Source organism: Chiloscyllium plagiosum, chromosome 1 (assembly GCF_004010195.1).
Source record: "Chiloscyllium plagiosum isolate BGI_BamShark_2017 chromosome 1, ASM401019v2, whole genome shotgun sequence".
NCBI classification, from domain to species: domain Eukaryota; kingdom Metazoa; phylum Chordata; class Chondrichthyes; order Orectolobiformes; family Hemiscylliidae; genus Chiloscyllium; species Chiloscyllium plagiosum.
In genome coordinates, this window is record NC_057710.1 from 67,006,077 (window position 1) to 67,023,914 (window position 17,838).

Here is a 17,838-nt window from a genome sequence, read left to right on the forward strand (position 1 = left end):
TAGTATGCATTGAACATCAAGGGGAAATGGTCAGCTTCTATATTGTTGGAGATGGTCACTGCCTGACACTTGTGTGGCGCTAATGTTACTTGCCATTTGTTCGCCCAAGATTGGATATTGTCCAGTTCTTGCAACATTTGGAAATGGACTGCTTCAGTATCTGAGGAGTCACAAATGGCGCTGAACATTGTGCAGTCATTGATAAATATCCCCACTTATGAAGGAAGGAAAGTCATTGATGAAGCAGCTGAAGGTAGTTGGGCCGAGGACACTACTCTGAGGAACTCCAGCAGAGATGCCCTGGAGCTGACATTATCGATATCTAACCATCTTAACCATTTTCCTTTTTTCCTGAAATGACTGCAGATAGCAGAGATTTTTTTCCCACAATTTCCATTGACTTCAGTTTTGCAGGAGTCTTTGACAATACACCTGGTTAAGTGTGATGTTAAGAGCAGTGACTCTCACTAACTCTGCATTTCAGTTCTTTTGTCCATGTTTCAACCAAAATGCAAAGCCCAAGCCATGAGGGCCAGCTTTTTAACTAGCCACCTGGCCATCTATGTTTCTGTTTGCAGAGTTTATGGCCCTGGTTCTAGAAGAGTTGCTGGGCTATCACCTGAAATTATGGATGGTCATAGAATCAGAGAGTTATACAGCACAGAAACTAACCCTTCGGTCCAACTTGTCTGCAGATATCCTAAACTCTTGGCCAAAACCATGCAATGAAAGCTCCAAAAGAATTATTTCCATAATATCTTTCTTTGACAACAGATGTAATTATAAGTACAAAATTTAACTGTTTACCATTCTGCATTCCATTGGTGCCTGCTTGGGGTTGAATAAGCCTGGCAAAATGCTCCTACGTAGATCTACCTCAATGGCTGATGGAAGGAATTGGTCATGGTGGCAGCTGTAAGTTCAACAATGCTGTCCTGTAAAGTGAGGGCATTAGACTTGTGCTTGATGCAGCTACTGCCATATGCAAAGGCAGTGCCTCAGTAAACGTTTGAATGACAGTTTGCTGGACAGCACACATGCATCCTTGAGCATGTAGATCCACAACCATGTCTGAGCCTGCAAGACACCAAGCATGGATCTCTTAACCTCTGCTCAGCTTCCACTGCAGCAGCCAGACTTTGGATTTTCTGGTGCTCACTGAGGGCCTGCATCTGCTCCTAGATTGTAAAATGCAATGCTGATTGAATCATAGAATCCCTACAGTGTGGCAACAGGCCCTTCTGCTCAACAGGTCCACATCCACCATCCAAAGAGTCACCAATCAGACCCATTCCCCTATTACTCTACATTTATCCTTGACTAATGTACCTAACCTACGCAACCCTGAACACTTTGGGCAATTTCGCATAGCCAATTCACCAAAACTGCACATGTTTGGACAGTGGGCGGAAACCAGAGCACCCAGAGGAAACCCACACAGATACGGGTAGAATGTGCAAACTCCAAACAGACAGTCACCCAAGGCTGGAATGAAACCTGGGTTCCTGGCGCTGTGAGGCAGTAGTGATAACCACTGAGCTCCTGTACCACCCCAAAACCAAAACTGCACTGAAAACAAAACTTCTATAAACCATAACTTCTATAGTTTGATGCTGGTTTTGCACCATTTTATTGCTTGCATTGACTAACGTTAGGTATAACGCTGTCTTTCAAAAATAAATTATGTTTGCTGAATTATTTTCTAGCGTGCAAAAGAAAGTGCTCTTAGTCCAAGGGAAAAGTTTCGTCAGTGTGGAAAAAAGCTAACTCGGGGTTTTTCTATGGATTCTGTAATGTCCTGGGCAACAGAAATTTCCCAGCTCGGTGAGTTTACATTCAAATATTGACTTGATTTTTATTTGTATTTGTCCCACTTGCACTGCTAAACTCATAATAACTTTCAGCCCTTTACACATTGGTTCAATCACTTTTGTCTTGACATTGAAAATACTTAAGTTTGGTCATAATAATATTGGAAGTTTCTGAATTTTAAATAGGGTTCTATTACTGATCAAAAATTAGCAAAGCTATTTCACTCTGGGAATAATTGGAATACAGAAACATATTTTAAAATGACAGCAAGTTGCTCAATATTTCCAGAAATCCCAAAGACAATAATTACTTAGATTAGATTACTTACAGTGTGGAAACACGCCCTTCGGCCCAACAAGTCCAGACCGACCCGCTGAAGCGCAACCCACCCAGACCCATTCCCCTACATTTATCCCTTCACCTAACACTACAGGCAATTTAGCATGGCCAATTCACCTAACCTGCACATTTTTGGACTGTGGGAGGAAACCGGGGCACCCGGAGGAAACCTACGCAGACACGGGGAGAATGTGCAAACTCCACACAGTCAGTCTCCAGAGGTGACTTGCTGTTATCAATGGTGGTAATAGCTAAGTTATTGGACTGCAAGCTAATATTATGTCATGACATCTTATGAAATTAAATTCAATAGCCTGGAATTTGCAGTCAGCACCAAAACAATGGTTTTTAATGAATTTCACTAGAATTCACAATATGGGATTGTATCATCTCTTAAAGGTGTCCAAGCAACCTGTCACATTAAAGAATTCTCATACACAAACAACAACAAAGACAGAAATTGCTGGAAAAGCTCAGTAGATCTGGCAGCACCTGCAAAGAGAAATCAGAATTAATGTTTCAGAACCGTTGACCCCTACCCAGTTGTGAGATCTGATTTATAGCGTCTGCAGTTTTTTTGGTTTTTAAAGAATTCTCATAAACTGGCAACCAGGAAATGGATAACACTAATCTCAAATTAGTTTTTGAGCAGTGAGTGCAGCTCCAACAAACCTTTAGAATCTCAATATCTGTCAGGACAATGCAGTCCGCTTGTTTAGCACCCCATCCATTGACTTAATTACGAATGCACATTGACAGCTGTGTGTCTAATGTACAAGATACACAGCAGTAACCCACCAAGACCTCTTTAACAGAGCCTTCGAAACCCATGACCCTAACCACCAAAAAGGACAAGGATTGCAGATGCATAATACCCTCCTCAGGGGTATCGTGAGTCAACCTATAGCACATGGACCACAGTGGTTCAAGAAAACAGCTCAACTCTTATCAATGGTAACTAGGGACAGGCAATAAATGCTGGCCAGCAGAGATTCCCATGTATCACAAGTCAATAAAAAGAATGCATAAGGACATAATGACCGGAAAGAAACCCCAAGCCACAACTATATCACTATTATTGCATTGCTACTGAATCAAAACTCACTTCCTATCAGCACTGATAAAGGAGAAGTGCTCTGAAAGTTTGTGATTTCAAATAAACCTGTTGGACTATAACCTGGTGTTGTGTGACTTCTGACTTTGAACATGCCAGCCCAACACTAGCACCTCGACATCACATCAGCACTGTAGGTGCTGGTCATATGGATTGCAGCACAAAATCATACTCTTCTTTTTTACAGTATAACTGTTGGTTTTCCCATTTAATTGGCATTCTCGCAAATTGTCCTGATGAATGCAAGATGAAAAGATTTTACAAAATATGTCCTTTTACAGCAATAGTCAAGTTCTGTACTATGAAAAGAGTATTAATGTAAGTTCACTTCGATGAAATTAACATTCTGAATCCAATAAGTCAGTACACATCAGTTGGCTCACTGTTGGTCATGTATATTGTAGCTTTAGTTTAAATGAATGCTGCTCAAATACAAAACTGCTGACAAGAGATCAACTTGAAAAATTATTTCTTTTTCTCCATACAAATGCTGCCAGACCTATTGAACACATCCAGCACTTCTTGATTTTATTTCACTGTATATTTCATTTATTTAATTAAAAACATTGACTCTGAGTGCTAGGACAGGGCTATTTATTTCATTTTCAAATACTTTATATGTTATCTGCAGATGAAGAAGAAGAAAATGATAAACAAAAGAATTCACGGTGTTATGCTTTCAAAAAAAGATTGAAGCGAAAGTTTTGCTCTTGGACCTGTTGCCCAGCATTTTTAACACTGCAGGAATATTTAGTGATCCTTGTTTCACACCCACTTTTTGAAGGGGTGATTACTATCTGCATCCTAATAAATACTCTTTTGCTGTCGATAGACTACCATCAAGCACCTTATTCTCATGCCCTAGAAAGTGGAAACACTGTAAGTATTGTGCAATAAGCCCATAATAAAAGCAAGGTATGTAACTTATCCATAATATTCAATGAAATAAAATTTGAAAGAAGCATACCAGAATGCCTGTAGATTTCTATGGCTGCTTTGGCTAAATCTATCGGAACGGTCAGAAATTAGATGAGGACCCAGATACATAGAATTCCTGATGAGCTATTGAAGAAAAAGCAGCTGCACATCCCATCAATAGCCATAATCAAAAAGAGAGGGGATATTACTCCTTCAGGCACTTCTGCCTTCTAGTCTCTCAGTGAGGTCCAGCATGTGATCAGTGGGGATCGACATGGTCAGACTGATCATACCGCTGGTCTGAGGAGCTGATGTGGGGCTCAATACAGGCTCAGGGCTGAGATTAGGACCTGAAACCCGAGTGAATAATGAAAGGCAGAAACTCCTTTTTTTTTAATGCAGAACCTACACTGAGGTAGATCCCATCATACATTTGAATAACCAATATTTTTCAGTTCAGAATTCATGATCAAATCAAGATGACTTTTAACTTTAAAGCTGCTGTGGAGTCATATTTCTTCTGATAGACTGAGAAAAAAAATTAGGCAAAAGTGAAGACTGCGGATGCTAGAGATTTGAGTCGAGAGTGTGGTGCTGGAAAAGCACAGCCGGTCAGGCAGCATCCAAAGAGCAGAAAAATCGACGTTTTGGGCAAAAGCCCTTCATCAGGAATGAGGCTGGGTGCCTCGGGGATAGAGAGATAAATGGGAGGGCGGTGGGGCTGGTGGAGAAGGTAGCTGAGAGTGCAATAGGTGGATGGAGGTGGGGTAAAGGTGAGAGGTCAGAGGGGAGGGTGGAGTGGATAAGTGGGAAGGAAGATGGACAGGTGGGACAGGTCATGAGGGCGGTGCTGAGCTGGAAGGTTGGAACTGGGATAAGATGAGGAGAATGGAAATGAGGAAACTAGTGACATTGATGTCATGGGGTTGGACGGTCCCGAGGCGGAAGATGAGGCGTTCTTTCTCCAGGCATCGAGTTATAAGGGAGTGGAAATGGAGGAGGCCCAGGACTTGTATGTCCTTGGTGGGGTTGAAGTGTTTGGCCACAGGGCGGTGGGGTTGGTTGGTACAGGTGCTCTGTAAGTAGGTGTCCAGTCTCCCCAATGTAGAGGAGATGACATCGGGAGCAACGTATAAAGCGAAGTTGATGAACTGTTCAACCTCCTCATGGGAGCACGAGATGGCACTGGTGTAGTCATCAATGTAGTGAAGGAAAAGGTGGGGAGTGATGCCGGTGTAACTGCGGAAGATAGACTGTTCCATGTAGCCGCAAAGTGACAGGTATAGCTGGGGCCCATGTGGGTGCCCGTGGCTACCCCTTTTGTCTGGAGGAAGTGGGAGGATTCAAAGGAGAATTTGTTGAGGGAAAGGACCAGTTTAGTCATACAAATTAGAGGTCAGTGGAAGGTTACTGGTGTGGACATTGGGAGAGGAAAGAATTGGAGGGCTTGGACGCCCTGGTCATGGCAGATGGAGATGTATAGGGTCTGGATTTCCATGGCGAAGATGAGGTGTTAAGGGCCAGGGGAACGGAACTGGCACCTTACTATGTGTTGCACTAGACATTTATCTGCATCTTTGGTTCAAAAATCTTGTTTTCATAACCTACTAGAACTGGTAAGTTGTAAGTGGTGCTGTGAGGGTGAGCCTGAGAGCATCTGTGATCTTAATGAACATGGGATTGATATTTTATGCCTGTTATAAATAGGAATTAAGGAGTTTTTTTTTAAAACAGAGGTACAGAATGTTAATTAGAGAAGCAATAAGAGGGCAAAATATTAGATTATGGAAAAATGTAAAGATTGAAAGAAAAAGTAAGGAAAATAATCTAAAAATAATATAATTAAAATCTTGAAGAACAATTTTGCACCTAAAGAAATGAGGATTCACAACTTACTATGATTGATTTCTGTAACAGAAATTGACTGGTTCAGCATTAATAACTATTACTTTATTCAAAAAAGTATTAACTGTTAATTCCAGATTTAATGTTCATCAGCAGGTTTAATCATTAATGGGTAAATCAACATGTTGCTAAATGTAACGAGGAACCTTAGGATGAGTTGCCATTTGTGTGAAGCATTGTAATTAATCCACAAGTTACATCTCTAAGTGTACTTCTTAATATCCTGAACTTCCTGGCTGATTTGTACATTGATGACAACATTTTTATCACTGTTATTTCTACATCAAGATGTGGACAATTGATTTGGGATGGAGTTTCACTGCAGAAAACAAAAAGCACAAGAAAGTACTAACATGTCAATGTATTTCATCAAACAGAAATTATACTGGAATTACTCAAGGTTTTAAAAGCACAGAGCTCAAAATTGGAATGTGTATTGCCACTGCAGATAATGCCACAGAATTGAGAAGTTGTGACTCTTTTTGCTTCTGCCATGTCTGCCTTGTACTGTACTGCATGCTGGGAAGGGTGCTCAGCCATTGAAGGAAGCCTCTGAATTAGTGCTGTAATGACATCACTCGGTCCCAGTGATGCTTTGATGGTTTATTTTCAAACTTGAAGCAAGGTCCCAGTTTGACCACAACTGCAAAACTGTGAGAAAATAAGTCTGGGGTAGCAAGAAAGATGTCCATCATTACACCATCTACCATTTGCATACCATGTCAGACAGACTTGATGAAAGTGAGCTGGGAGTTGGGAAGAAAGTTAAGCTGAAAATGTACTGTTACCCCCTCTCAGTGATACCTGTGGATAACAGGGCTCAGGAGATATGGACAGGCTTGTCCTTTACCTGCTATGTTTGATAGTTTTCTAATATATGCCACCATGTTCTGAAAGAAAGAAGGAAGAACATCAGTTATGTTTGTTTGATGTGCATATCCCAGCTGACTAGCTGGATGTAAATGGCACTAGGCATGAGGCTGGTATCAAGGAATGACTGTGAAGTTAAGGTGAAATATCTGGATTTTAGGTGTGATTCTTCAGTGTAAGGAACTCCTATTGGGTGAGCGATGGGGATGAGCAATGGTGAGTTTTATAGTGTGCTGGGCAGTAACTGTCAGAAGAAGATGCATCCACTGTCTTTCAGCATCTGGGTGAGGTCCTCAGACTCATTATGGTTCTGCTACAAAGTCCTTGACTCCAGTCTTTGGATAAAAATAACTAATGTGGGGAAGACTATACCTGAGTCAGACATAGACCAAGTGTGGGAGCAAATTTAGTTCAGGTGGGAATTCCGTGCCCAGAGGATAAGAAGTGCTTTAATTCCTGTTTATTGTCACAAGTAAAATGTGTAAAGTATTGTTCACATTTTTCAGTTTAATAATTGTAAGATTTATTAGTATTCTTTTATCAGTAGCAAGGTTGACTAATAAATAAAGGGCTGTTTCAGCCCAGGGATGTATGTCTTTTGCTATTTGGAACACCAAGGCATTTCCCATGTTCTGGATAATCATTTCTGCAAGAAATTTTTAATCCTTCCTGGACACAGAAGAGATATCAAAGATTGAACCTCGTGAAAGCTCATCTGGTGTACATGGCTTCACCAGAGCTATCAGAACATGCCATGTGTTTAGGAAGCCAATAGTGTAGACCCCATGCTCAGACCAACACTACAATTCACTAAATGGAAAAGTAGCAAGTAACTGGTGCAGGAAGATCATGAATCGCAAACACCTCCCCAAATACAGCATGGATTCATTAACTTACTATATTTGTAGCCACATATCGAAATTCTGTGACATATTGTAAGAGATTATCATTGAATAATTTAATATCATATTTATTTCACTGTTAAACTCTTGCTAGTAGTGCAAAAAGAATTGAAAACTATTAGCTGCAATGTACCCAATTTCTTAAAGCGTCACCAAAATAGCAAAATAATTAATTTCATATGAACATACATCATTCATTATGATTATCATTTTATTAAAGGATGTTTAACACTTTAGCCTCTGTTGCATTTCTTAGTTTGATGTTTGTTGCTGACTCTCCATAACTGTTTCTTGTTTAATACAGGTTTTGTCAATTATTTTTATAATAGAAGCTATTCTGAAGGTGACTGCACTAAATCCCATGCCCTATGTGAGAAATGGATGGAATGCATTTGATTTTATTATTGTTCTGCTGACTTGTTTAGAATGGATACTCTCCACAGTAAATATTCCAACACTTAAACTTTCCATGATACGATCACTGAGAATGGTAAGTACAACTTTTGACTCCATGAAAAGTTCACACATTTGCTTTTCTACATTTGCAGTCCATATGTGACTGTATTGAAAATGTTATAATATTGATCTGTGCGTACATTTTAAAAATATACGTTTTTTTGTGTTTGAGTATCTATATCTATGCATGAATGAAAATTACATTAATCGCATATGCAACCCAGATCTCATTGACAAACCTCATGTAAGAAGCAATTTCTTGACCTCTTAATGCCTTTTTCTTCTATGTTGGTTGCAACCAAACTGTCAAACCTTCCCAGATGCCCATTATTTCAAGTAAACAGCAAAACTCTCCATGGTATTGTGTGTCTACCTACAGCAAATGGACAGCAGCAGTTCAAGAAGACAGCTCACCGCCACCTTCTCAAGGGCAAATGTGGTTAGGAAACTCATCAGTGTCTTTTGTTGAATTTGTGCCGCATGGCTACAAGGAGATCTCTACAACCAAGGTCTAAAAATGGAAAAGGGGCATCTGTGATAGTCATTGTGGAACATCAACATGAGGAATACTTCTTACAAGGATTATTATTATTCAGGTTGTCACTCACCTCATTGACTCTATGTATCCAAATCATAAAATGGCTTCCGTGCAGGCCAGCGAACAGTAGACATGATCTCCACAGAACATCAAATTCATGAAAAGAATGTATATAAAATAAAGTCCTTGATATGTGGTTCATTGAACTGACCAATGCCCCTGTAAACCTGGCAACTGTGTGACTCTGGTTCTGTCCATTATACACTTCCAGCCAAGCTCTGGCAGCCAGACAAAGATTTAAACACAAAGGTGCATATTCATTTCAAGAGGTTCAGCAACCTCTTCAAATTGTAAAGTCTCATGGCTTGCAGCAAGGTTACCCCAGTGAACCCTTTTTCATGCATGATAGCACTCTTATAAAGCACATACTCTGGAGGAAATTCAATTTCTTGTTGATCACTTTGCCCAAGCCTCAGAATACTTTTGCTTTAAAATAAGTCTGAGGAAGACAGCAATCTTGTCTTAATCTTCCCCTGAGGATGTACTCAAAGATCCCACAGTTACTATCAACCTCATGCTCCTCTGTTCAGTAAAGAGGTTTTGAAATCTTGGGAGTATCATCTCAAAAAACACAATACTGGATGCTGCAATCAATCACTTGCAGACTTTGGAACAAGAATGGAGTTTGTCTCAAAATAAAGATCAGAGTCTACCAAGCAGTGGTTCTTATATCATATCACTCCCATATGTTTCCGAGAGTAGAGCAACCTACCTGCATCAAAGTGTTGGCTTTGAGACTATGCTGATTAGAGGTCAGTTTTACTGGGCCAGTCACAAGGATTTCTGTCTCCCAAAGACAGTACTTTGTAGCCAGCTGAGCACAGGAATAAGGGATGCCCAACACTCAGAGTAAAGAAACCTGAAAGCCAATCTTAGCGCTTTCAAGCTGCATCTGAATAGGTGGAAAGAAACAACACTGGACTGATCCAATCTGAGAGATCGTTGTCATCAAGCGATTTCAGCATTTGAGGAGAACAGAATCAACTGCCTTTTTGGACAAGTGATTGCAGCAAATAAACAATGTCTCCATCCATCCCGCCAACACTGACTTCACATGTGGTGTTTACAATTAATTATGCAAATCGAGACTTGGTCTACAATCACGTATGTGACAACATCAAACTTGACTCTAAACCAGACTTTTACTTTTTTGTTTTGCTGAACACGTATTTGCCAAAGTTATTGAATCCATCAATAACTTTATAAGCTTGATTTTCAATAAATAATCAGAAAACATGACTTAGGAAAGGCATCTAAACCTAAGTAACTGGCAGAGAAGAAAGCCAGTCAAATTTAGATTCTACTTAGAAAATCTCCATAAACATCGGTCCTCTCCAATTGCTGAATTTGCATTACTGCCAGACCTGTAAAATTACAACCATGATATTAATAACATTTGTGCATAACAAATACATTTTTGCCTTTCTGTGATAATTTCTGATATATCTTTTATTTTCACCCTTGTGTTTTGGTGAATAAATTCTATAATAGCACAGTCATAAATTTCAACCAATTTACTGAATTAATTGGGAAGGAGAAATTAATCAGACCATGTTATTTTATTCTATGCAGCCAGATCAGGAAATAGGATGAAAGAATAACTAAGATAACGTCACAGTGTAACGGTTGTGAACTATCAGGAAGAAAGAATGACTGGGGGGCTTTTCTGAAAATAAAAAGAGAAGATAACGGTTTTTCCAGTTTTTAAAGGCTAGCATAAAGCAAATATTTTTGTCTTATGGTGGAGGGGAATGTCAAAGTGAGAGCTATAAATATGAGATAGTCACTAAAACAGTACTTCAAGACAAAGAGTGGTTAGAATTTGGAATATGTTTTCCCATGGAGTAATTGAGAAGATGAGTTTGGATGCCTTGAATAGGAAGATAGATAAATAAGGGAGGGAGAAAGGAATGGAAGGTGATATAGTTAGTGATTAAGGAAGGAGGGTGCATGGAGCCGTGGAAAACACTTTACACATGCACATCATGCTGACAGCAGTAAAACTGATAAACCTTCCCTCCAAGAAACAGAATTAGCATCCAGCAGCACCCAGCACTGCCACTGAAGTTTAAGTTAAAAATGTCACAACTCCAGGTTTTCGTCCAACAGGTTTATTTGTACTAATTTCCGGAGCACTGCTCCTTCTTCAGGTAGCTGCGGAGCAGGACTATAAGGCACAGAATTTACAGCAAAATACCACAGTGGCATGCAACTGAACTGATATATTGAACAAACCTAGATTGCTGTTAAGTCTTTCATCTTTTAGAATTGGTTACAGGTTTTGGTTCAGTAATATGTAAACCCCAGAATTTCCTTCAAATCATATTCTCAAGATAACTTAAGGTTTTATCAAAAAGGTGACAAGTCAGTGCAGATAATGCACCAAAGGTGTGTGGTTAGAGTCTGTCTGTATCCCAATTTGAGTCAGACTGGTTCTATTTACAAAGTAGGAATTTATAATATGTTACATGGATTGACTGCCTGCAGATTGTGTGCTTTTTGAACAAAATAGAATGTATCTACAATCACAACTCTGCACCTTTTTATAAACCTTTTTATAGATGTGTTTAATAAAACCTTAAGTTATCTCGAGAATGTGATTTGAAAGAATTTCTGAGATTTACATATTAATGAACTTAAACCTACAACCCATTCTAAAATATGAAAGTCTTAACAGCAATCTAGGTTTGTTTAATACATCATGTCAGTTGCATGACATGCTAATCTTTTGCTATAAATTCTGTGTCTTATGATCCTGCTGTACTACTATGTGATGAAGGAGCAGCGCTCCGAAAGCTAGTATTCCCAAATAAACCTGTTGGACTATAACCTATTGTTGTGTGATTTTAACTTTGTCCACCCCAATTCAACACCGGCACCTCCACATCACTGAAATTTAAAACAAAGTTAAGCAGAAATGGCAGCTATGTTCCCAGACTAAAGCAAGTTGACAGAACAAGTCAATAGACACGTGAAAAGCAGGAAGACCAATTGGCACAGGCCAGTACAGACAAACTCGGGTTAAAACCGTTGAAACATTGAGAAAACCCGAAAACATGGAGATAATGGTCTCCAGTAATAAGCAAAGCTAAAAGGCATCCACTCTCCTATGGTAAGCGAGTTTGGAGGGTGCAGAGCAGACAGACCCTAGCAAGAGGCAAAACTGGCAAAATGTAAGGCAGACAGACCCCAGCAGTATGTGCACCTCAGAATAGGCAGACTCCAGCACTGAGCTAAATCAGAAAAACTCAAAGCAGATGGACCCAGGGGTGAGGTGACATGGCAAACATCAGCACAATCTGCTGCAAAATAATCTTGTGATAGAGAAGAGCACTACCTGAGCTGCTCCATCTCATGCAGGACCCAGTCTAGGCCATACAACGGCACAATCGATTGCAAAGATTCGAATGCTTCAGAGACACTACAGGCCTTTCACACAAACCAGACAGACATGACTGCACTGGTTCAGAATTTATTATTTGTGAAATACATGTAACAACACATAGACAATTACAACTATGGCTGCTTGGGAGAATCAATCATCTGAGATCAAATCATTGTGGTGGTTTCTTGTCAGTTGTCCTGCATTCCAGATTGGATCTCACCTTTATTGAAATCAGTGCCGTTGCCTTGGCAGTGAGATCTGTAAAACCTGAACAAGCACTCAAGTAGAAAGAAGCAAGATCCTTCAAATGACCAGTTCACGGAGTTTGTACAGTTCCTCAACTTCTCGGGTGTCCAGCAACACAGAGGTACAACAGGACAGGGCACCACAGCCAAAGTATCTCATGTTTCATTTCTTGTGACAACAGAACACATTGGTGCAAAGTATATGCTACCACCAATGCGAATGGTCATGCCTGCAAGCGAAGGGGCTATACTGCAATGAAATGCTTCCACCTTCAAACTACAAGTCTGCAGCAGGGACTCCTAGATCTTCCAGTATGAAATAATTAGAAAACTCCCAGCTTTCTGAACAGAGTTAATTTAGATTACAGAGGATTTACAGAGCACAGAGCTCTTTATCAATGGACATAATGCAGAATTGGAAATTAATATGGGAGCAGCAGATTCAAATCTATCAGATGCACTGCATTAACTGAGACCAAACCTCCCCAAATGCAATGGAGTATGCCTACACAGCTCAAAGGGGAATCTCATTGAAGATCTTAGGCTGATTGACTGTGACACTCTGGCACAAGAGATAGGAAATTTCACAGTCCTTCAAAATCAACATTACTGTTTGATGAGGAGAGACGCCTTTTGGGCATTACAGTTTCGTCACTTACAGGAGCATAAGAAGCCCAACTGGGTGGAGCCCCTATTGACAATATCTGCACCATCAGCCTCAGTGAAATGTTCCAAATGATACACTACTGTTCAGGGAACTGAGAGATGAACATACAGACCACGGCATCACTATTAATAATAATAATGAGCCACAGCTGGAGACTCTGAATATCATGTTATTCTTTGAAAAGATAGTGCATGGGGAGAGCTGCCAAGACATCACAGAAATAGTACAACACACCTTTCCAGAAAGGCCAGGAATAGGCCCTTGCATAACCAGCTGGTCTGAAGAACAGAGCAGGCCACAACTACTGAGGAATCAACAAAAGCAGGTACCAATCCAATCCAGATTTTGACTTGAGGACATAGGTCTCTGGAATACCAGTCCATGTGAAGCTAGAAACATATGGAGACAATGGCAGTGGTTGTGTCCAGTGTAGTGATCCAGGAGAAACCACTTTCAGACAATACAATGAATATGACTGATCCTTGGAAGACCAGTTAATCACGAAATCCAGCTGAGAGCAATATGTGAAAGTAGAAAGCTTGAAAATATCACACAACTAGAAACTTCTCCAGTATGATCCAGATGTCTCAAAGTAGAGGCTGACAAAGGGGATGGAAGAATTTCTGCAGAACCCTGCAGCAAAGGAAAGCACAGGAAGAGGATCCATACAAACCACTTCAGGGAAATACATCAAAGGGCTACCCAGAAGACCAAGTTTTTGACAAGTGCAGGTGACATATCTTCTGGGGAGGTCAAGGCACAACCTTGGTAACAGAGAGCAGAAGAATTAACCAGTTCACCAGAAGACATGAAGGGGGAGATCATCAAAGCAGAGGATGTGACAGAAGCAACTCACCAACACTAGAGGATCTTGCAGCACTCCACAGAGCAACTCTGCCAAAGAATTAGTGCATGATGCATTAGTAGGAGCCTATTGAAGATGGCTTTCAGCTATCCTTTCACGAGTCAACTGATACTATGGCCAATCCATGCACAAACTGGACTGGAGTATAGCTAGCCAGATTCAGCCAAATGACAATTGAGGGATCATGACAAACAGTTCATCCTATAAGCAGCATGGCATTCCATTATGGGAATGCTCTTCCCTAAAGAAAAAGTAATGGACAAAAAAAAAGCATACAAGCAGGACACAAGCTGACTAACTTTCAGATGAGTTGATAACACAATCAGCAATTGAACCATCTCTATGTGACTTGGTGGGGAGGGGACTTGGACACAGACTAATGAATGAAATAGCAAAAATACATCTTGGTCCCCCATGACAATGCTATGGTCAAGAAAGCACCCCAACGCCTCTACTTTTTCAGAAGGCTAAGGAAATCCAGCATGTCTGCAATGACTCTTACGAATTTTTATAGATGCACCACAGAAAGCATCCTATCAGGATGCATCACAGCTTAGTATGGCAGCTGCTCTGCGCATGACTGCAAGAAATTAGAGTTGTGAATGCAGCCCTGCCTATCACGTAAACCAGGTTTCCTTCCGTTGACTCCATCTGTGCTTCCTGCTGCCTCAGGAAAGCAGGCAAAATAATCAAAGACGCCCTTCCACCCTCTTCCATTGGACAGAAGATACAAAAGATTGAAAACATGTACCAAAGAATCAAGACAGCTCCTCCCCCATTGTTATCAGATTTTTGAACAGACCCCGCATGTATTAAAATTGATCTTTCTCTTCAAGTTCGCTGTAGCAGTAACATTATATTCTGCATTGTATTCTATTACCCTGATGTACTGATTTTAATTTGCCTGGATATCCCACAAAACAATACTTTTTACTCTATCTCTGTACACGTGACAATAATAAATCAAATCAAATCAAATATTGGGATACAATATAAGAATATAGATTAATTCTCATGCTGACATAAAGCATGAACTATTAATCTTTAAAATCTCATTACCTAATCATTGGACTGTGGTCTCAGGAACAATAGTTAAAATCCTTAAACTAGCTGCTAAAGTCAACTCAATTGAAAATAGTCAAGTGCCACAGGAATTTCTGAAATAATGTCCAAATGTTGTGGCTTTAACTGTCTACCACACCCTATAAAGGATATCCATGACAATAAAATTCATCTCTGGGATATCTAGTTTAAACTGAGGCTTTCAAGTGTCTCTGGTGGTGAGACCTCCCTACTACCTATTGCTGGAATGAGAAAAATCTTGTGAAACTCATTCTGTGCAGAGGAGTTAAAACCCCCTATCTCCATAAAAGGATAACTGAGAATATCTGACAATGGATCATCAAAACACTTCATCAAAAATAAACGGTCCATATTGTGAGCCAATAGCCAGTATCCACAAACAGAAACCCCTCCTGTGGAAGCTCTGAATTTGTTACAGAAAGCAGTAATATCCATAACATTGGAAATAAAGACTCCTCATAGAATTAAGATCACCTTTCTGTCACTCCGGAATTTTTCAAATGAAGACACTGTCTCTATAATAAGTTGGAAATTATGGCGTGGAGAGAATATAAAACTAAAATGAAACTAAGTGCCACAAGACCAACCATTCTGGAAAGTGGAATAATTGCTGTCTGAGTTCAAGAGGACAACTGCTCAGCCACAATCCCAATAGATTGTCAAGATCAATTGTCAAGCATGTAATTCCTCTACCTGAGGATTGTGACTCCTTTTCAATTCCACCTCACCTCACCGCACACCTTGTTCTTTTGTCTGCACACTAGCATGTACATATGTGTGGGTGTAGCTGCAGGTCACAGAATCCAGGATGTGTTTTACCTTTTTAGTAAGGTTCATACCGTATCCAAGTGACTTTACAATAAACTGACTTCTTAATTTTGTCGGGCTGGTCCTTCAGAATGTCAATACATGTTCAAAAAACACATCTGTTAAAAAAAATCAAACAAGACAATAAGACATAGGAGCAGAAATTAGGCCATCCAGCCTTCTCCACCATTTAATCATGGCTGATAGGTTTCTCAATCCCATTCTACGCTTTCTCTCTGTAACCCTTGATCCCTGTTGATACTCAAGAACCTATCTATCTCAGTCTTAAACATACTCAATGATCTGGCCTCCACAGCCTTCTGTGGCAATGAATTCCATAGATTCAACACTCTCTGGCTGAAGAAGTTTCTCCTTTTCTCCATTCTAAAAGGTGTTCCCGTTACTCTTCTCTTTATAAAGCTCTGCTGTACCAACTTCAAGTGTGAAAAGACAGAAGTTTTTCACCACTCCAAATTTAGGTTTAATATAATGAATAGAAATGTAAACAAATTGGGACACAGTATTGGTCTAACGGGCAATGTCATAATTTAAAAATGTAAATTTTTAGGGATAGAATAAAGAACTGGGCTGAAGGGCAAGAAGCTGTCAATAGGACAGTTGATGACATCACCAGCAGTGATGTCAGATCATGTCATTTTCAAGTGTCAAAACATTTACTCTAGATAGTCATGTATGAATCACTTTGCATATGATATATATATAGTTCAATTGTTCTGGCTAAAAAAAACTGCTCCACCTCCATCTCTAAGCAGGCTGAGAATAATAAACAACAGCATACCAGAATGGTGGATTGGCCTGTTTTTTTGTGGTAAATTTAATGGAAAAACCCAGATAGAGGATTATGCTTTACAGAAGATGGCATTCATCTTGGACTCTCTAGAGGAGCAAAATGAGCAAAAATATTTGTGACTTGTAGACCTCATAGAGTTGTAGTTAAGTCTCTGAGGTGATCACATAGAAAGTTAGTTGCTTACAGAATCCATTCAGCCAGCAAAGTGACAAACCAATCTGTGATGGAATTCCAACTTTGTTTCCCAACCCATCTGTTGGATTTCACATTGCTTCTATTTAAATAATTATCTCATCTGGATTAAACATGCACACATGTGTGTTCTCCTTCAGTTCTTTACTGCTTTATGCTAATACCAAGATAATTATTTTCTGGCAGGGATATCACTGGTGTTGCATTTTGAAAGCTTCATAATGAAATGGACATGCATGGCATATTCTATGCAAGTTTTCAGTTCACTTCGTTAGTCATTGAAAGCTATGAAATTCCCAAAGTATTTATTTGGCCAAATCAGAAATAAAACAAAATTATAATGTTAATATGTTTTTATTCATAATATATTGTGAAACCTCTCAAAATTCTAACTCTTCTGAATTTTGCTATTTTCTTTTAATATCAGCTTAGAGTCTTCAAACTAGCAAAAAACTGGAAAACACTGAACACATTGATCAACATTATATTCAAATCTTTAAAAGAGATGGGAAATCTGACACTTATCGTCATCATCGTGATTTATATATTCACTGTAATAGGAATGCAGCTTGTTGGACATGACTATGAAAATAAAGTAAGTATGTTAAAACAATGAGTTATTTTGCTCCACTGTCAAACGAGGTAATCGTTCTGACTCCGATAATAAATCTACAAATTCCATTGCATGCTACAAATTTACCCAAACTTTAATTAAAAATGGATTCCAGGAAAGTAATTTTTTGATATATACTGCTCCAGAGATACTCCATATGGTACAAAGAGCTGGTCTCATAAAGCAGCCTCAAATGAAAACATCACAATGACATTCCTATGCAAATATATTCAATCAAGGTTAGTTGATGAGTTGC

At 39.6% G+C, this 17,838-nt stretch overlaps 1 protein-coding gene across 1 annotated transcript in view; it reads left to right on the forward strand.

The window, feature by feature from the left end:
• Positions 1-17,838, forward strand: part of LOC122554926 (sodium channel protein type 2 subunit alpha-like) — a 156,227-nt gene that overhangs the window by 24,231 nt on the left and 114,158 nt on the right. The window contains exons 8-11 of the mRNA XM_043700332.1: positions 1,707-1,824; positions 3,897-4,144; positions 8,165-8,350; positions 17,397-17,568. Coding sequence (XP_043556267.1) covers positions 1,707-1,824; positions 3,897-4,144; positions 8,165-8,350; positions 17,397-17,568 — 724 coding nt within the window. The remainder of the gene's footprint in view (positions 1-1,706; positions 1,825-3,896; positions 4,145-8,164; positions 8,351-17,396; positions 17,569-17,838) is intronic.